Source organism: Panthera onca, chromosome A2 (genome assembly GCF_046562875.1).
Source record: "Panthera onca isolate mPanOnc1 chromosome A2, mPanOnc1 haplotype 2, whole genome shotgun sequence".
Classification (NCBI taxonomy): Eukaryota; Metazoa; Chordata; class Mammalia; order Carnivora; family Felidae; genus Panthera; species Panthera onca.
Window position 1 is genome coordinate 45,890,077 of NC_138340.1, and position 21,072 is coordinate 45,911,148.

At 37.5% G+C, this 21,072-nt stretch overlaps 1 protein-coding gene across 7 annotated transcripts in view; it reads left to right on the forward strand.

Annotated features, from left to right (window-relative positions):
- LRRN1 (leucine rich repeat neuronal 1) overlaps nucleotides 1-18,275 on the forward strand; it is a 37,437-nt gene extending 19,162 nt beyond the window's left edge. For 6 of the 7 annotated variants that reach the window (XM_060631603.3, XM_060631606.3, XM_060631604.3 and 3 more), the window contains 2 exons: nucleotides 11,123-11,198; nucleotides 13,239-18,275. In XM_060631603.3, the coding sequence (XP_060487586.1) occupies nucleotides 13,516-15,666 (2,151 nt within the window). In that variant the 5' untranslated portion in view covers nucleotides 11,123-11,198; nucleotides 13,239-13,515 and the 3' untranslated portion in view covers nucleotides 15,667-18,275. The remainder of the gene's footprint in view (nucleotides 1-11,122; nucleotides 11,199-13,238) is intronic. The other variant, XM_060631609.3, reaches the window with a different exon arrangement.
- Nucleotides 18,276-21,072: the final 2,797 nt, after the last annotated feature.

Below are 21,072 nucleotides of genomic sequence, written 5' to 3' on the forward strand. Positions count from 1 at the left end.
TGCTTGGGTAGTTGTCTTCTTGTCTCCCTACAGGATTATAAACTCTTCAGTGACAGGGTCTGGTCTTTCTGGCCCTGTGACACCGTAAACACGCAATCAGTATTTAATTACTCTAATTAAATTAGGCACTAGTTTATGGGATCTATTTTGCATTTAGTCTGAATCTAGATTTCATCAGAGTGTGGAGAAAAGAATGAATGAGAGAGCAGGTTTTTCCTAAGTCACAAGGATTAGGATGTATGGGGAGCAGATATGTTCTAAATGGTAAGGGTTTTGGTTTTGTTTTATTTTTGTCTTGTTTTGTTTTGTATCACCCCGGATATAGAAGAGACCCAGTAGGACTTTATTGGCAAGCTTAAAATTACTGTTATGCTTAGGTACCTGGAAAGCACATTTTCACTGATTCAGTTATTTTATTTATTTATTTATTTATTTATTTATTGAGTGCCTGCGAGGTAGATGCCAAGCCAGTGCCTGGCCCTGGATGACTCATTGTGAACAAAACAGAAACAGGGCCTGCCCTGTGATACTTATTCTAGTTCTAGCAGATTAACATTTTGGCAAGGACTCCCCCTGCCCAGACAGGCTGGGATGGGAGGAGTATGATCTAGGCTCTGGCCTCAGATGCCTGCCATCACATAGAACCTCCACCACTCTTCTGGCTCAAAGACCTTCATTATTCATTATTCCTACGTCTCCATCTCATCATTGGGGAAAATAGGGGGGAAATGGTTCCCCCCTCGTGGGGTTGTGAGCATTAAGTAATTTATGTGAAGTGCTCCATGCCTTGCACATTGCATAGTAAGAGCTAAGTGCTGTTAGTAAGTACTAACTGCTATTATTCTCATGACTGCTACCCAGCCAGAATGACCCCGCAATGAACATTAAATGTAAAAGAGAGAGAGAGAGAGAGAAGTGTTTATATGGCTAGAAAATACTTCATTATTTGGAAAGGATGTTTCCTGTCTTTCTTGGCCTAACAATATAATTCCCTTTGCTTACTATTTATATTTTGTACCCAGAGTAACTAAGATTGAAATGTGTTGCTAAATGCCCATTGTTTCTTGGTGAAAGATCTTATTCATTTGGGACACTTCTTTCCAAGACAATCAGGAACAGAAATGCTTTGGGGGTCATTCAACCTCTTAGTGAGAGAGGTATGCACTTTTTAACATAGTTGCAAAGGAGAATCCTTTAAAGAGGCTTACCATTAAACTGCAAAATTGAAATCCTAAGTAACTAGCATGCAAAGATTTAATTAGCATGGTCTCATTAAAATAAATGTGTGACTTTTCTCTTCCAAAAATGACATTGCCTTTGAAAATACTTCCTGGAAATGAGTTAGGAAAAGGGGGGATTAAAGTTTGAAGGCAGTCATGTGATACTTGGGGAGTTTGTAGTTACAGGTCTTTCTGAGCCCTGCCCATTGTTGCTGGAGGACACCTGCTTATGTACCTGAATATCATATTCAAACAAAATAAAATAAAAATCTTGGACCTACCAGATTCTCCCATAAAATTCAATGTAAACCAAACTGCAGAAATCTTCTTGGGCTTTTGCTTTCTCATTTCTCATATTAAGGAAATCTATTCTATTATTACCTGAAGGATAGAGGATGTCTCAGTGGTAACCAAGCTATTTGACAGAGAGGAACCATCCCTAAATATTCACTATGATTTGTTAAACTCCAATCATTCGGGAAGACTCTGCATTGCTTTCAAGAGCTATAAATGCTCCCAGCCACACAGTCTATACTATACTTCTGATACTTTAATTGACAGTCCCATTTATCGATTCAAAATGGGGGGTTCTTTGGGAGCCTCGGTAACATGTGGGAGATAGTGTTTAGGGCACGGGCTTTAAAGCCAGGCTGTCTCTGAGTCCTGTTCCATCACTGTCTAGCTATATGTCTTGGGCAAGTTACTATTTCAATGCATGGTTTCCTCCGCATGGAAGGGACAAACAGCTTACCTCTCAGGGATGTTATGAGGAAAGCACCAAATGAGGGTTGGGTTTGGAAAGAAAGAAGGAAGGACAGAAGGAAGGAAGGAAAGAAGGAAGGAAGGAAGGAAGGAAGGAAGGAAGGAAGGAAGGAAGGGTGGGAGGGAGGGAGGAAGGGAGGGAGGAAGGGAGGAAGGGAGGGGCAAATGGAGTGAGAGAGAGAAAGGGAGGAAAGAAGGAAGGAAAGAGAAGGAAAGGTTGGGGGTAAAAAGAGAAAGAATGGAAGGGAGGAAGGAAAGAAAGTATGATGGAAGGGAGGGAGGTAAGGAAATCTGTTCCAGATAGTTCTCAAGAAAACCATTAATTTCCTTGTTGGAAGAGCAAACATTAACTTACATTTTTAGCACATGACTCTAGTTTTCTAAGTTGAGAACTCCAAAGGAAATTTATGATTGTTGAGATTCTACTATGTATCAGCTGCAGCTCAAGACTTGTACTCTCATCTAATCTGCACAGCACCCACATGAGGCAGGTATATAACCATGTCCTTCTAACAGATGAGGAAACCAAGACTCCGAGGGGTGGACAGTTTATCCAAGGCACCATAGGTAGTACCAGGATATGGACTTAGCTCTGTCTGCCTCTTGAGACCATAACTTTTCTTAAAAAAAAAAAAAAAATACTAAACATAGAATTTTTTTTTAAGCCGTGATCAAGTGTCTTGCTCTCAACCATAAGGAGTGCTGCCTACATGGGCGCCTTTAAAAGTAGAAACCCAGAAAAGAATCATCAAATGCCTAAAATCCTGGAGCTGGAGAAGCCCTAAGACATCGTCTAGATTTAGCCCAACCTCAACACTTACAGGTAGGGAAGATAGACAGCATGATCTGAGTTGGTGGGAAATGAGGACCCCCTAACTCTTGGTTCATTACTTCAGTCTCTCTACCATATTGCTTCTCAAACTACCTGACAATCAGATAGGGGTTCTGAGCTAGATAGCTTTAGGGCATGAGCCCTATGTCCTTGACTTGCTATCTTATTCAAGATCTTGGAACAAAGTGAAAAGCAGGTATGATACACTTTACACCATACACATATAGTCACTCACTATAGCTATTAATACATAGTAAATCTTTCATTAAGTAAGTCTGTAACTAAAGTTAGCTACACTTATACTCATGAGGCCTCTTTTATCTTGAATGCCCATTTCCAATTCCTACTATTTGTTCAAATACACTTTACATTTCCTACACTTGAATTTCTCTGCCCTTACAGAGTGTGCAAAACATTATCCATTATCAAATTAAGAGAAGCTTAATATATGCATTCTAAAAATTATACTTGTGATTTGGCCATGCTTATGTAGAATAGGTCAACTATGATCAATTCACTGCCACTTTAAAAAAAAGATCAATGAACATGATTAAGCTGACCTGACTTAATTTTTTGAAATAAGTTAGGCATCAGCATGATTGATTGAGCTATCCCTGATCTACCTAATCAAAGGTCAAGATGGAGGTTATTAAACAAGCTATTTCACTCTCCCTAAATTGAATGATGTTTTCTTATGCTTCTAATAAATGATAATTGATTATGGAGTAGTAGAGGCTAACATCCTTCAAAGAGGTTTAGTTCCTGCCCAAGTGATCAAGAATATAAATTTCAACTAATCCTACACTAAGTGAAGCAGTATGGGGTTCTGTAGTGTAAAGGATTGTGCATTTGGAGAGTAGAAATGGAGTCAAGTTGGCTTTGGAATATGTGACCTCACCTCTCTGAGGTACCTTCTATAAAATGAGAAGTTGTTTTAGATGTGCTAGGTGATCTCTAAGGCCTTTTCTAACTTTCACAGCTTGTATTTCTCTTATTTCACAGGGAGGCTAGCTTGTTTGCCTTTGATCAGTTGAAGCCAATTAAGAATCTGGAGTAGATGTTCTTCCCAAGGGTTCTTCCACAAGCACCTTTCCTCACCATGCCAAGCCACCAACTTGGATTTGGATTCATGCCTGCTGGCTGTGTCTGGGCTTTTGGCTTTTTAATTTCCTTCCTTCCTCCCTTCCTTCCTTCCTTCCTTCCTCTCTTCCTTCCTTCCTTTCCTTTCCTTTCTTTTCATTTCCTTTCCTCCCTCCCTCCCTTCCTCCCTCCCTCCTTTCTTTCTCTCTTTTCTTTCTTTCTTTCTTTCTTTCTTTCTTTCTTTCTTTCTTTCTTTCTTTCTTTCCTGTCTCTCTTCCTTTCCTTTCCTCCCTCCTTTCTCTCTCTCTCTTTTCTTTTCTCTTTCTTTCTTTCTTTCTTTCCTTCCTTCCTTCTAAACTTTCTTTTGTAATTTTTCAGTCCATCTAGTCCAGCCTTGCTCTGTTTACCGTGCCTGGCCAAACCTCCTGCAAGGGCTAATGTGCTGTCCATGCCTAGTCCTCTTAGGAGCTGAATGAATTGTGACCCCAGCTTCAATGCTTAGCTTGGAGACCAGCTGCGCCTTTGGGTTTTTCCCAGAGATGTTGGCCGACACTGCACCTGCAGTGTGATGGATTTGCCCTGGCCCAAAAGAGGAAGGAAAATGAGGGGGAATCAAAAGATCACTTGTGTACATCCTCTTCTTTGCACAGTAGTGCATTTGTACCACCCAAGTGTACCAGAGAATTTTTGAGACTTTATTAAGTAATAATAATAATAATAAATACAAGAAAGGAAAGAAAAAGAAAATAAAATAAACTAGAGAAAGGACAATCAAACTTTTCTCTGGGAACCAGGAAAACCATAAATATTTAAAGTGGTCAGATTAGGAAATGCTGAATTAGGGATCAAGGGGTTTGGGTTTTATTTTGTTTCTCTGCCAATTAACTAGGTCATCTTGGATCACTTAGGGGACCTTTAAGGTTCTGCCTTCCTTTAAAAGTAGGTCTTCCAAAAGAAAGGAGTATAAAATGAATTTTTCTAAATGCCATCCTTTTTTTTTAACTGCTCAAGTTTTCTTCAGAGCAAAGATTCACACTGTAATATAGTGAATCTCTAATTATAGGCTTTCACATGTGGAGTATTTGCCAGTAATATTTTAAAGTTGATATTTAATCATCTACTTATCAAATACTCCCATTAGCTTAGCATTATAACTGATATGATGCTTATTACATTTATATGTATTTCAGAGGTTGCAAACTGGCCACAAGCCACAAAAGGCCTTGGAAAGCAGATGGTTTTTGTTTGGCCTGCATAGTTAACATTTTTGGATGCCTTTGGAGTGCAGGCACACTCCAGCTTTTTACATGACTGTGTTAGATTCAGTTGACTTCACCTACCTAGCCCCTGAAAGCACTGGAGTTTGAGAGCCTTGGCATAATCAAACTTGCTGCATCTCAGAAAATGGCTAGAAGGAATTTTCCATGACACCAGGAGAATGGGTTGGTAAGATGACTTCTTGAGGTGTTTCTTAGCCTGGGAAGCTGTGACTTCCTTTCCTCTCAACCTACTTACTGTAAGATAAATAAAATAGAACACAAAGTTACTAGACTCTTTCAAGGTCACCTAGGAAATTGGTGGTGAAGCCAAAATTAAGAATCTCTTCCCTGGTGTCCTCATTCTGTTGCTTGGCCCACTCAGACATGCTGCTGCACTGCTTGCTGATGAATAATGTGGACTCTCAGGAACAGTTCCTTATGCAAAAGAGCTTCACCAAGCTCCATTATGTCCTTGCAAGGGGATAGACTTTATTGTTTCCTTAATGCATTATGGAGACTATTATAGCTCTTCCTCCCATACGAACCCTCCATCTGTGATCACTAACACACACTACAGGGTGTTTTGCTTGGGATAATGTGTGAACAAGGAACATGATTTTGGGAAATGGTTGGAGAAAGAAATCTAAGATTCAGAAAGGGCCAGGGACCAGACAAAAGTCCAGGAAACTAATGTCTTTAAAAATAGTTCATGCAGGGATGCCTGGCTGGCTTAGTCAGTAGAGCACACAGCTCTTGATCTCGGACTCATGTGTTCAAGCCCCATGCTGGGTGTAGAGATTACTTTTAAAAAATGATTAAAAAAATTAAAAATAGTCCATGCAGTTTCAATATTCAGAATGTATTTGCAATGCCTTATTTCCTTCCCAAGGAAGATGAAATATACCCTCCATAAAGAATTTGCTGTGATCATTCTGTCTCTCTTTCTCTCTCTCCCTCTCTCCCTCTCTCTCTCTCTCTCTCTCTCTTTCTCTTTCTCTCTTTCTCTCTGTCTCTGGCCAGGCTGTTTTCAGAACTCGTAGTTGCTGATGTTACAAAAGGTACCCTCTATTGATTTCAACTACCTACTCCTTTCTTTCATACTCAAACCCATTAAAAAGACTCAGATCCAATGAGACATCAAACCTGTAAATAGTAATGTGTAACATCTATCAGGCACTCGCTATGTGGCAGGCCCTCTGCCAAAAGCTTTACATTTAACTTGTCATTCTAATTCTCTCACCACCCTTGCAAAGTAGGTTTTATGATCTTCATTTTCTAAAAAAAAAAGTTAACTGAGACTCAGAAAGAAAGCTTCAATAACTTGCCCAAGGTCACAGAACTGAATTTGAAACCAGGTTTGTCTCCAGAAGCCACACTCTTAACTCTATTGCTAAACTCCTCTTTCAAAAAGCTAATATAGCCTTTTGAGCCTAACAATCAGCCATGTGCACCTGAAGCAAAGTCATGCTGGCCTTCCACACAGGGAAATTACCTTTGGGAGGTCAATCCAGTGAATGGAGTCTACCTAGCTCTACCTTGCTCCCCTCCCCCCACAAGAGTGGCTACAGGGAGAATTTATAAGGAGACAATGTATTTTTTAACCAGAAGGAAAGCTTCATTGAACAAAAATCCCATTGTCCTATTATTAAGCCATGCCCAAAAGAAGCTAAGCAAATTTGAATGCTGCATTAGCTCTGGATCTATTTGGGGACCAATAGAGCTAAAAAATGATTTCTTTAAACATTACATATATATGGTGAATTTGACCACCAAAAAAAGTATACATAAATGCACATGTCCTAAGAGGGCATTTTCATTTTCTAGGGGATCAAAAATTTAGCTTTTTATTGCTGTGACTACTGTCTATAAAAGGATGTTAATTTCTAGGTTGGAGGTTTGTATTTCATAATTTGCTTGCTTACATAGGGTTTTAATTTAGCACAGGGCCATATTTGGTCTCTGAATTTCTAACACTTAATTCCAATAATACTGGTTGAAAATGTAACAGAAATGGTAAAAAGAAACAATGACTTTTTTCCAAACACCTGTCATGCCCAAAGGTCTTAAAGAGATTTGCTTATTCATTACCTCCCAATACCCCTGCAGAGTGAGAATGAAATTTAATGGCAAACTTGATGAGGTTCCAGAGATTCAAATAAGTATCTGAGGGCTCACTTTGTGCTGGACTCTTTCCCAGGCTCTTTAGTTATCATAATTTTCATATATGAAGTATGTATAATTAGCCTTAATTTAGGCATAGAAAGTGAGACAGAATTCTCATAGTTGACACAGGGTAATACATCTAATAAGTGAATAAGTCAGAATCTGAATACAGATCACTGGATCCCCCAACACAGAATTATTTCTACAAACAGAGAGCTATCTGGGTTTTAGTATAACTAGAATTAACTTAATCATCATGTTATTGTGATTGCTTATTTCTTTCACCCAACTTTGTAAGAATTTAATGCATAAGGAACCAAACCCAAGTTATACTAAATACTGTGATTTTGTTAAACTGACATCCCATCTCATATGATTCTATGGGAAAATAGGGATCAGTGCCAAATTCACTTGATGGTTATGACCATGCTGTCCATTTCCCTTGGAATTTTATATTCAGTGCAGAGTGTCCCAAACATATCTTACTGGAAAAAGAAGTATCAAATGTAATTATGTAATTGTTTGTTTGAAATGCATCCCTTGCCAATACTGGGCCTTTAAAACCATGGTTTCTCACTTAAGGAATTGTTTCTTTAAACTGCCAGACTTCTTTGTGGAACATCATTCTGGTAATTAGTAGGACATTTTCTTCTCACATTTGACCGACTTAGTCCAGTAAGCCCTAGAACAAAACAATTCCACTAAAAAAATCTATACTGGCCATTTTTCAATTTGTTGCAGAATTTAAGATAATTAATTGGTATATATGTGACAAAGTAGGCCTGAAGTATAATGGTTTTACATTTTTTAATGATAAAAAATGACATTAAATTTGCCATCTTCCATTTTTAAGTATACAGTTCAGTAGTGCTAAATATATTCACATTGTTGTTTAGCAAAGTTGTCAAGCTTTTTCATCTTATAAAACTTAAATACCCAGTAAATACAAATACCCCCACTCCTTCCCACAACCCTCGGCAACCACATTCTACTTTTTGTTTCTATAATTTTGACTACTTTAGATACTTCATATGAGTGGAATCATATGGTATTGGTCTTTTTGTGATGGACTTATTTCATCCAGGATACTGTCCTTGAAGTTCACCCACATCATAGACGTGATAAAATTTCCTTCTTTTTTTAAGGTTGCATGATATTCCATTTTGTGTATATGTCACATTTTCTTTTTCCATACATCCACCAGTAGACATATGGATTGCTTCCATCTCTTTGCTATTGTGAACAGTGCTGCATTGAATGTTGGTGTGTGAATATCTCTTAAGATCTTGCTTTGAATTCCTTTGGATATATACCCAGAAGTGGGGTTGTTGGATCATATGGTAATTATATTTTTAATTTATTGCAGAACAGCCATTCTACATTCTATAGTGGATGCATCATTTTACTTCTTATTTTCTGTTCTTTTAATGGTAGTCATCCTCATGGGTATGAAGTGATACATCACTGTAGTTTTGATTTGTATTTCTCTTATGATTAGTGATGTTAAGCGTCTTTTCATGTGCTTATTGTCCACTTGGATATCTTTGGAGAATTGTCTGTTGTTACAGAGTTATAGGAGTTCCTTATGTATTCTGGACATTAGTCCCTTATCAGATATATGATTTGCAGATATTTTCTCCTATTTTGTTGATTGCCTTTTCACTCTGTTGATTTTTTCCTATGATGTGCAGAAGTTTTTAAGTTTGATTTAGTCACATTTGCTATTTTTGCTTTTATTGCTTGTTTTTGGTGTTTAAGAAATCAGTGTTCTGAAGCTTTTCCCCTCTGTCTTTTCCTAGGCGTTTTCCAGTTTTAGGTCTCACATTTAGGTCTTTAATTCATTTTGAGTTACTTTTTGTATATGATGGAGGGTAAGGGTCCAACTTCATTCTTTTGCATATGGATATCCAATAACAGTTGGCGAAAGTATCCTTACCTCATTGTGTAGGCTTGGCACAAAATTCCAAGGTCATTTGATCATGTCCAGGAGAATTTATTTCTGTGCTCTCTTCTATATGTCTGCCTTTATGCCAGTACCATGCCATCTTGATTACTGTTGATTTATTGTATGTTTTGAACTCATGAAGGATGAGGCCTCCAACTTTGTTCTTTTTCAGGACTGTTTTGGCTCTTTTCAGGTTCTCATGAATTTCCATATGAATTTTAAGACTTTTTTTTTCTATTTCTGCCAAAACTGCTGTTGGGCTTTTAACACAGCTTACATTCAATCTGTAGATCACTTTAGGTAGGATAGACATATTAACAATATTAAGTCTTCCAATCCATGAACATGGGATATATTTCTATTCATTTCTATGTTTTATTCTTTTATGCTTTGTAGTTTTCAGTGCACAAATCATCCCCTTGGTTAAATTTATTCCCAAGTGTTTTATTCTTTTTGATGCTATTGTAGGTTGGATTATTAATTTCCTTTTTGGATTGGTCATTAATAGTATACAAAAACACAACTGATTTTTATGTATTTATTTTGTGTCCTGCAACTTCACTGAAATTGTTTATTATAACAGTTTAGGGGGGTTTTGTGACATCTTTAGGATTTTCTTCATGTGAAATCATACCATCTGCAGACAATTTTACTTCTTCATTTCCAATTTGGATGCTTTATTTTTTTTTTCTTGCTTAATTGTTTTGACTCAAACTTCCAATACTAAGTTGAATAGAAATGGTTAAAGTGGTCATCCTTACTTTGTTCTTGATCTTGGAGGAAAAGCTTATACTCTTTCAACATTGAATATGATTTTAACTGTGGGCTTTTAATATATGCTTTTAGTATATTGAGGCAGTTTTCTTTCATTCCTAGTTTGTTGAGTGTTTTCACCATGAAAGGGTGTTGAATTTTGCCAAATGCATTTTCTGCCTCAACTGAGATGATCATGTGGGTTTTGTCATTCATTATATTAATATGGTCTATTACTTTGAATTATTTTCATATATTGAACCATGCTTACATTCTGGGTATAAATCCAACTTAGTCATGGTGTATAAACCTTTTAATATACTGTTGAATTCAATCTGCTAGTATTGTTGATGAGTTTTGCATCAATATTCATCAGGAACATTGGTCTGTAGTTTTCTTCTCTTGTTGTGATAATGGATTTACTTTTAAACACCATTAGTGAATAATTCCTGAGACATGCCTTATGTTTTAAACATATAAAATGGTTTAAGCATTCTTTTAAGCTTTGTTCTCTGGCTAAAAATGTCATGTTCAAAAATTAGGCTGGAAAATATGTTAAAAAGAATTCAGAATGGTACACAACTAGAAACATCTTAAAACACCTCCTTTTATGTCAAGGAAGTTTCATTCTCCACTCTCAAAGAAGCCAAATGCAGGTTTGGGGAAGGAAAAAGTCTTCCCTCTATGTTTGATATGGTATTTAACATTCTCAACTTGTGTGGTTTGTTTATTTATTTGTTTGTTTGTTTAAAGAGGTATGTGTATGTCAAACAGATTTGAGTACTGCAATGCAATTACTTCAAACCATATAATTTAAACTAAAATGGAGACATTACTTGTGACAATAATCGAAGTACAGCCCCATTAAAGATATTTTTCAGTAGCAACAGATGGTTTTGGGAGACTCACACAACTTCAGCACATATTTACTTTTAGCTATGTTTCCTTAAGTTCAGTCAAAACATAAATATTAATTGAAATTCCATCTCAGAGTTATGAAAAGTAGATTTATTCTTTGGGTTTTCTATTTTGAATTAAGATTAAGCAATAACATGTGGCAGAAATTTACTTAACAGAAAACTTACTGTGGTCATTGTACCTCTTTTAGGATTACTCTGAATGGAAACAAAAAGAGGAATAAATTTGTGGAGGCAATGATATTTGGAAAATTATTGCTCTCTGAGGTATGTTTTTATTTTATGGATTTTCCTGATAAAAGTCAGAATCAGGTAATTTTATAATGTTGAAAAGTTTTGTACATATATAATATATGGTAAAGGAACCAGATTAGGGTGAGGGGAATGCCAGTGTTGCCTCTCCACACGGAAGAGAAAGTATCCAGCATCAGCATTATGCAACACATCCATTTCCTTCTCCTACCTCCAAATGCCAAATATGGATCAGGTGATTTTTTTTCTAAATACCATCTTGTTAGACCAGTAACTTGGTTTGCATATTTTCTAAAACAACAACAAAAATGTAGCACTTTTCTTTCTTTCTACTAAAATATGACAAATAACAGAACTTTTAGGACTGGCTATTTGTATCAGTTTGCCTCTTGGTCAATCACAAAGAAAACTGTATTTTGCAAAGTTCAAAGATAATAGCACCAAATACAAACCGAAAGCTTGCTATGTGTTGGACACCAGGCTTCAAGTACATTATGTGCTGTATTTTATTGAATCCTTACAGTAATTTTAGGAGGCTAAAGAAAACACCAGCCACTAAAGTACTTCAATACTTAAAGCTGAAGTTCAATATAGAAAAACAAATGTAAGGAAACATGTAACTGTACATTTAATATCTTAGTAAGTAACTGCCTAGTTTTGAGAAAGCAAGATAGACCATGGATCCACAGTGGCTTTTTATACCTGATTGGAATCCAGAAAACTAGAACCATTAACTGCTAATATTATCTTTTATAAGCAGGTAAGCAATACATACTTGACCTCAGAAGACCTCATTCAAACCATTAGATTATGACAGAATAAGTCAAATGTCCCCAGCTTTCCTTCATTTACCTATTCTCCAACAACCACTAATTAGCTAGAACTAATATGGATAAGAGATATAGTAAGATGTCAATAAATATAATTAACTTCTGTGAACATTTAATATCTGTCAAGCACTACACTAAGAGCTTTATATCAATTCCTTGAATTCTCTCAATAATCCTAATGACCAAACCCATTTTATATAAAGAAGCTGAGGCTTCAATGTATTAAAGAACATATCCCCTCCACTAAAAGAAACATATCCAGTATATCCATGCTTTATAACTCCTAAGTGGCTAGTGACATTCCCATGAGATTGGTGAAATTAAATGTGTAAATACATTTGTGTTTTTCATGAAGACCAGTGGTAATAGTGGGGTAAAGTCCTTTGACTGTTTTATTCAGTCCAAGATTAGCTGTGACCATTAGAATATAAGAAAAACTGACATTTTCTTTTTTTTATGTTTATTTATTTTTGAGAGAGAGAGAGAGACAGATTGTGAGTGAGGGTGGGGCAGAGAAGGAGGGAGACACAGATTCCAAAGCTGACTCCAGGCTCTGTACTATTAGCACAGAGCCTGATGTGGGACTCGAACCCAAGAGGTGTGAAATCATAACCTGAGCCGAAGTTGGACACTTAACCAACTGAGCCACCCAGGTGCCCCTGATATTTTCTTTTTGTAGTTGAGTTAGATTAATTTTTTGCATAAGAATAATTGAGCTAGAATAGCATTGACTGATAGGTCTTCAGAGTATACGATTTGGAAAAGAAAAACTTCTGAAAACAAATAAAAACAACTATTAAAATATAAAAAACTAAAAATGAATTTTGAGTGTTTTATAAACTGCCTTTCATGTTTTGCATTTGACCTTTTGATTCTTCTTGGAGGCTTAAATAGGCAATTTCTCAAGTCAACTTTGTTTTTAAAGAAATGATATCTGTGTGTTTTTCTGAGTGTCCCTGGTGTGTGTGTGTGTGTGTGTGTGTGTGTGTGTGTGTGTGTGTGTGTGTGTTTGAGGGTTTTACCCAATTAAATTGTAAAAGTGGTAACTAATTTTAGTGTAAGAAGGAAAATATAGGAAAGTATACTGTAATTTAAAAGCTTGTGTAGTTGTTTTGAACATTCTGTTAATAGATTTGTGATTATGCCTTTTTAGTAGACAAAAGAAAGGCTGTAATGTAGCAAGTATATGGAAAAAACATAACATCTGTCCTAATCTAATTTTCAGGCACATCTCCAGACTTTGATTTGGCTGAAGTAACTTCTACCACAGAGCTGTGGGCATGCCTGGGATTGAGAAACACAGTTAAAAGACTCCCAGTTGCTTCTTGCCTTTTGAAAACTTCTGAAAACCATCCCTTCAGACTCCAGAATTGTACCCATCTCAACCAAGACTTTGCTTGAATGTTTACATTTTCTGCTTCCTATTCTACCTATCACTATTTAGCATTCACCTTTTGTTAAAATTTAGGAGTGTCAGGATTGAGCTTGCTCAGCAAGCCAGCATGGCTAGGATGAGCTTTGTGTTAGCAGCTTGCCAATTGGTGCTGGGCTTGCTAATGACTTCATTAACTGGGTACTCCCTACAAAATAGTGAGTGTCCACAACTTTGTGTATGTGAAATTAGGCCCTGGTTCACCCCGCAATCCACATACAGAGAAGCCACCACTGTTGATTGCAATGATCTCCGCTTAACAAGGATTCCCAGCAACCTTTCTAGTGATACTCAAGTGCTTCTCTTACAGAGCAATAACATTGCAAAGACCGTGGATGAGCTCCAGCAGCTTTTCAACTTGACTGAGCTAGATTTCTCCCAAAACAACTTCACAAATATTAAGGAGGTTGGGCTAGCAAACCTGACCCAGCTCACTACTCTACATTTGGAGGAAAATCAGATTACGGAAATGACTGATTACTGTCTGCAGGACCTCAGCAACCTTCAAGAACTCTATATCAACCATAACCAGATTAGCACTATTTCTGCTAATGCTTTTTCAGGCTTAAAAAATCTTTTAAGGCTCCACTTGAACTCCAATAAATTGAAAATTATTGATAGCCGCTGGTTTGATTCAACACCCAACCTGGAAATTCTCATGATTGGGGAAAACCCTGTGATTGGAATTCTGGATATGAACTTTAAACCCCTCTCAAATTTGAGAAGCCTGGTTTTGGCAGGAATGTATCTCACCGATATTCCTGGAAATGCCTTGGTGGGCTTGGATAGCCTTGAAAGCCTGTCTTTTTATGATAACAAACTGGTCAAGGTCCCCCAACTTGCCCTGCAAAAGGTTCCAAATTTAAAATTCTTAGACCTCAACAAAAACCCCATCCACAAAATCCAAGAAGGGGACTTCAAAAATATGCTTCGGCTAAAAGAACTAGGAATCAACAATATGGGGGAACTTGTTTCTGTGGATCGCTATGCCCTTGATAACTTGCCTGAACTCACAAAGTTAGAAGCCACCAATAACCCCAAATTATCTTATATCCACCGCTTGGCTTTTCGAAGTGTTCCTGCCCTGGAAAGCTTGATGTTGAACAACAATGCCTTGAATGCTGTTTACCAAAAGACAGTAGAATCCCTTCCCAATCTTCGTGAGATCAGTATCCATAGCAACCCCCTGAGGTGTGACTGTGTCATCCACTGGATTAACTCCAACAAAACAAACATCCGCTTCATGGAGCCTTTGTCCATGTTCTGTGCCATGCCACCTGAATATAGAGGGCAGCAGGTAAAGGAAGTTTTAATCCAAGATTCAAGTGAACAGTGCCTCCCAATGATAGCTCATGACACATTCCCAAATCATTTAAACATGGATATTGGCACAACAGTTTTCCTAGATTGTCGGGCCATGGCTGAGCCAGAACCCGAAATTTATTGGGTCACTCCTCTTGGAAATAAGATAACTGTGGATACACTTTCAGATAAATACAAGCTAAGTAGCGAAGGTACTTTAGAAATATCTAACATACAAATTGAAGACTCAGGAAGATATACTTGTGTCGCCCAGAATGTTGAAGGGGCTGACACACGTGTAGTGACAATTAAGGTTAATGGAACCCTTCTGGATGGTACCCAGGTGCTGAAAATATATGTCAAGCAGACAGAATCTCATTCCATCTTAGTGTCCTGGAAAGTCAATTCCAATGTCATGACATCAAACTTAAAATGGTCATCTGCCACCATGAAGATTGACAATCCTCACATAACCTATACTGCCAGGGTCCCGGTAGATGTTCATGAGTACAACCTAACACATCTGCAGCCTTCTACAGATTATGAAGTGTGTCTCACAGTGTCTAATATTCATCAGCAGACTCAGAAGTCATGTGTGAATGTCACAACTAAAAATGCCGCCTTTGCACTGGACATTTCTGATCAAGAAACAAGTACAGCCCTTGCTGCAGTAATGGGGTCCATGTTTGCCGTCATTAGCCTTGCATCTATTGCTGTGTACATTGCCAAAAGGTTTAAGAGAAAAAACTACCACCACTCATTAAAAAAGTATATGCAAAAAACTTCTTCAATCCCACTAAATGAGCTGTACCCACCACTCATTAATCTCTGGGAAGGTGACAGTGAGAAAGACAAAGATGGTTCTGCAGACACCAAGCCAACCCAGGTTGACACATCCAGAAGCTATTACATGTGGTAACTCAGTGGATATTTTGCTTCTGGTAGTAAGGAGCACAAAGACGTTTTTGCTTTATTCTGCAAAAGTAACAAGTTGAAGACTTTTGTATTTTTGACTTTGCTAGTTTGTGGCAGAGTGGAGAGGACGGGTGGATATTTCAAATTTTTTTAGTATAGCGTATCGCAAGGGTTTGACACGGCTGGCAGCATCTCTAGGCTTCCAGTTTGTGTTTGGTTTTTATTCTTATCATTATTATGATTATTATTATATTATTATTATATTATTATTATTATTTTGTTTTAGTTGTTGTGCTAAACTCAATAATGCTGTTCTAACTACAATGCTCAATAAAATGATTAATGACAGGTTGGGGTTCCCTGTGCTTTTACCAATAGCATGACCCCTTCTGAAGCCATCAGTAGAAAGTACAAAGTCCTCCAAAAAGCTAACACAGTTGTGAAGCAGCATTGAACCTTTTGTAGCAATCTGGTCTACAGACTTTTTAACTCAAGAAGCTAAGGCTAGACTTGTTACCTTCGTTGAATGATGTTAGTTGACTGTACTGTAATGTTGTATCAACTGAATTGAATGTTTGCCTTTGAACAATGACTTTTCCTTTTTTGTAATAGTTAAAGAGGCTTAGAACAAGCTAACAGGCAATAGAAATATGTATATCAGATTTTTTATGTAACAATCTACATGTTAATTGTTACCTTATTCTTTTTATCTTTAGTAGACACTTTTAAAAGAAAAGACAATTTTGTTGTGTTTAACTCACCAACATGTGGTGTATAATGAAGACAGAACTATAATAAATTAGTTTTGTTCTGATTTTTTTAGAACACTTGCAATAATATATCATTTATAGTTCTTGCTAGTGGCAGTGGTGATTATTTTTCACATCCCTAATACAAACAACCAAAATAAATCAACTATAGTGTGATGCTTTTTAAAACTAGGCCCTAAAAGTTTTCAATTCTTTTTCTAAGGGAAGAAATATCTATTTTAGTGAAGATATTTTAATGAAAAGGATTTCTATATCTTGAATATTACTGATCAGAACTAATGGAGGGAAGCATTCTTATGAACAAAAAGGCATATTACTGTATCCAATACGTAACTAAACGTGATTTGAAAAAAAAGAGATATACACACTGATGAAGTGATAGATATGTCACATTTTTTTTGTAAGGGTTTTGTTAAAATCCAAATTTTTTTACTGGTTTCCATGCTCTCCATCAAAGTCTAAAATATGCAGCTATGCAGTATTTCAAAATGTATTACATGCTATTCCTTTTTTCATGGCTATCTATATGCTTAGACCCATATTAAAACCCATATATCCATGTGGAAAAATCTGCTGAGACAAGTAAATGATTACTAGAAAACAGAACACTTTCTGTACATTTGGCATTTTTCAGCCAACTAACATAGACAGTTTGGCAGAATTAAGTGTATCTGGAAAACGTGTGTGTGAAATTTAGGACAGAAAAAGCTAGATTTAGGTAAAAGGTCAGTTCCACAAAGTGTGTGTGTTGGAGGCGGGGGTGGGGGGCGGGGGGCGGGAATTGAAGGTATAGTTAGAGAAAGAAACCATTTGAGAATGCAGATTAATAATGCAGAGAAATAAAGAGAAGCTTCTCCAGATGGCACCTGCTTCCAGGACACGCCATCACACCAGGAATGATAAGATTGTAAAAAGGGACAGAGAGCCAGCAGGTGCCAGCTGAGCAAAAGCAAGAAGAAGGGAGCAGAAAAATACACGCAAGTGAAGCAAGCTGAAAGGATTTCTTTCTTTGTACCATTCCTTGTTTCATGAATCATTTAGAAAAAAAGATCATCATTTTTTCCCCCATTTCTAAGGGGGGGGGGGGGACTTTTTCATATGCTGTAGCAAGTGAGCTGTAGCAGAAAAACGAGTGTCTGAGCTACAAGCATCTCTTCCCACGGCCTTTGCTTCTTGGTGAGAAAAATCTATGCCCACAGAACTGTAACTTGCCCTGGTCAGACTCTCCTGCCCCCTGAGAACTCTACTGCTCTGGGTCCAGCAGCTTTCCAGATTCCTCTGCAGAGCTCATCGCTTACAGTTCTCAACAACCTCTGGTGCTATATGGCTTCAAAAATGCACTATATCCTCAAGTTCTCATTTACTCAGGACAAAATTCAGCACAAGGGCAGAACCGGGAGGTCCAGAAAGGCTTCTACATTGTTGTTATTACCAAGTACACGTAGGAGACAGAGAAGTGAAGTTGCCGGGGATGCAACCAAAGTTGGGGAGTTTCCTGTTGGGGGAATCTTGTTTTCAAATATCTATAGAGAGTAGTACACCATCTAACAAATTCTCCGGTACTTCTGCAAACAATGAAGGGAGAGGCACTAAAGCATTAGGCCTAGAGCAGGGAGGAAAGAGGAGGCATAATTGGTACTATAAAGCAATGATTTGAACCTGGCACGTAATCAGCACTCAAATATTAGTGGAATATATGAAGGAAAACAACCATGTCTCTACTCTGAATATATACCAAGCACCAGGGAATCCAAGTGTTTTGGTCAACTATGTTTGCCAGGCCAGCTTGGGGGAAATAATCCCTTTTAACTTTTCCTCCTCCAATAAAATATTTTTGAGCTTATTTTTCCTTGTCTGTGCTAATTGGGTTGGTTTTCAGATGAGAAAAAGCAAAATGGCATGGTACTTTTTTCCCTAGCCAAGTATTTCTTCATTTGTGCTTAATTTAATTTGATAAGTTAGACAGCCGGTGAAATTAGGCATCCAAGTAGTTCCTAATTGATAATGGAGGTTATATCACCTCCAGTGAAGTGACTATTACAGGTCACTTTCTAATTTCATATTTTCCTTTTTGCTTCCTGTTGCCCTCAGGACATTTAATATATCTCTAACCTGATTTTACAAGGTTATTTTTGGAGTTTCTTAAAACAGACATTCTCAAATTTGCCTGTTTAATTAATGACAAATGGAACTGATGCCATGAATATAAAAACAAATGCAATGTTTGAATATCAGTTTTTCTAATTTGGCTGTGTGTTTAGCAAAAAGGAATCCTCTCCATCCATTTTTTAGCAAAACGAATACTACCAAGGTCCATTATTTTCTCATGTGGTTTTCTATTTATTCATTTATTCATTTGCTAAAAACACCACAATCAACTGTACTTGCTGCTTGCTTTCTATCTCTGCATTCATCTTCCAAAGCATTTTCTTTGCTTCATTACTGTTTTTATTAGTGGGGGGACAAAAACATTTTTTATCTGCAGGAAAACCATACTTTCTGCCTTACTCGCCATTGAAAAGGGGAATTTACTTCTGACGCATCCTAACTATAAGTGACAACGCTTTCTCCACCTCAATTCTTTCACCTCCTACCCAGGTTGCAAATATTAACTTTATTAACTAGGATTAACTGGAGGGAAAATGTTTCTTTAAAGATGAATTTTAGGATCACCCTCCAGAGCTGTGGGATGATCTTGGCCAAAAATCTCTGCTTTCATCTGAGATGGGCAGGTTTTCTCTGTCCTTTCCTCCTGCCCCCCATATGCACTGGTCAACTCCTCTCTGAATTGTAAGTCGGGAACTTAGGACCTATGGTAAAAATACGGAGATGCTAATGGAACTCATTATTTTTGTACTTGCTGGTTCAGCATTACCCAGCACGGGTTAACAGAACTAAATGGGGTTTTTTGTATTGTAGAATTCCTCGGAGACTTGATGGCACTAATATAAAGTACATAGCATTTCCCACAGCCATTTACCACTGGCATATCTCAGGGTACTATTCTGTCCTAAAGACCCTGAGAAGTTGAGGATTTAACTTAATCCCCAAAATCATTCAAGTGAATTGGGTATTATTCTTTCCAATTTACAGATGAGGAAACTAAGGCCCCCTGGCATAGTCATTTGTGTGACACCATAAAGTGGATGATCATGATGGGGCTCTTCGCTTCTTGTTTCCTCTTCCCCTGTCCAACCCCCTTCTAAAGTGGGGAGAGAAGCATCTGAAAGGGCAGAGACCAGAGGTCACAGGGCACACGGTGAGTAAGGCAGAGAAAGAAAGCAAAGGAGAGCTAATGAGAGAGGACACTGAAAGCTTTATGTCTTAAAGTGCTTCTCTCTGCTTCCTGCTTCCTTCCTTGTCCCTTCTCCCTTAACAAGCTTTATGTGCTGGAGATCTGTGAACTACACATCAAAACTGTTTGCAGCAGGCTAAATTTTAATTCTAATCTTCATTTCTCCCTATACTCTCCTCTCTGTTACCTGTGCACATAATTAAAGTTTTAAACATTTTTGTACAGGAGATTCAAAGCTCATTCCTTAGCAGTAAACCATAGAAGGCTAATGTAAAATCAACGACAAATTCATTGTTTAGCTCAAAAGCTCATGTGGGGAAATGTAAAGTTCATGTAATTGGGCAGTTGTAAGGGTGGTGTCTGACATACCTAGAAACACATGGCTTTTGTATAATCCCCAAGTTTCTGGAATTTGTAAGATATTTATATCCAGGAAACTTCCCTCAAATAGTCCATCTGGAAACTATAAAGCCTTAAAAAGTTGTCTTTTCCATTTCTTGTTTTAATAAATGCAATAGCCTCCCCAACATGTCCCATTGTTCGTTATATACTACTTTTTTATGAACCAAAACCAGTCTCATGCTCCTCACTAAAGTAGCTCTGGGCACAAGATGGGTCAGACATCGCCACTTTTCTCCTTTCTTCCTTGGCCTCATTCTCCCAGAGGATTAAAATGACAAGGTAAATTTCATCCTGGGCCCTGAGAGAATGGTCATGAGTTCCCAATAAGGGGGATGTCCTGAATTAAGTACTATTTTAATGCATCAGTCTTCATGTTAGCATGTCTCACTGATATAAACAGAAAACAGGATACTCATAAGGAAAGGAAAACAAACCATTTACAATAGTGACTTCTGAAGGAATAAGGAGAAAAATCACTGTGTATATAGGTCTCCTTTAAGAACTTCACATAGATCATTTACTTTTAATCCTCTTATTTGGTCCAGGAGGTGAGTACTATTGTCCTTAGAGATGATAAAAATGTATACTCAACCTTAGAGACACAAGCAACTTACCTGAAATCAGCTGGTATGAAGCAGAATTTAAATTCCAGGTCTTTATGACTAAAACTTGCGGAATTTCACTTATAAAATGGTCTGCAAGCTAAATATGGATCAGGAGTGTAGAAGAGAGCCCCAAAGTCAATTTGGCCTTGAGACAGAGGGGAAAAAAGGAGCAAAGGGAGGTAATGCCCAGCAGTGAGGCCTCAGAGTCCCAGGGGTCTAATTTAAGGCCCAAACCTGAGATCAATACATGGAAATAACAGCAAGCCAAAGAAAGGAAAAGATAAAGGACAACTATTTAAAGTGTGTGACAATATGTGCATACAAATAAAATGCAGTAT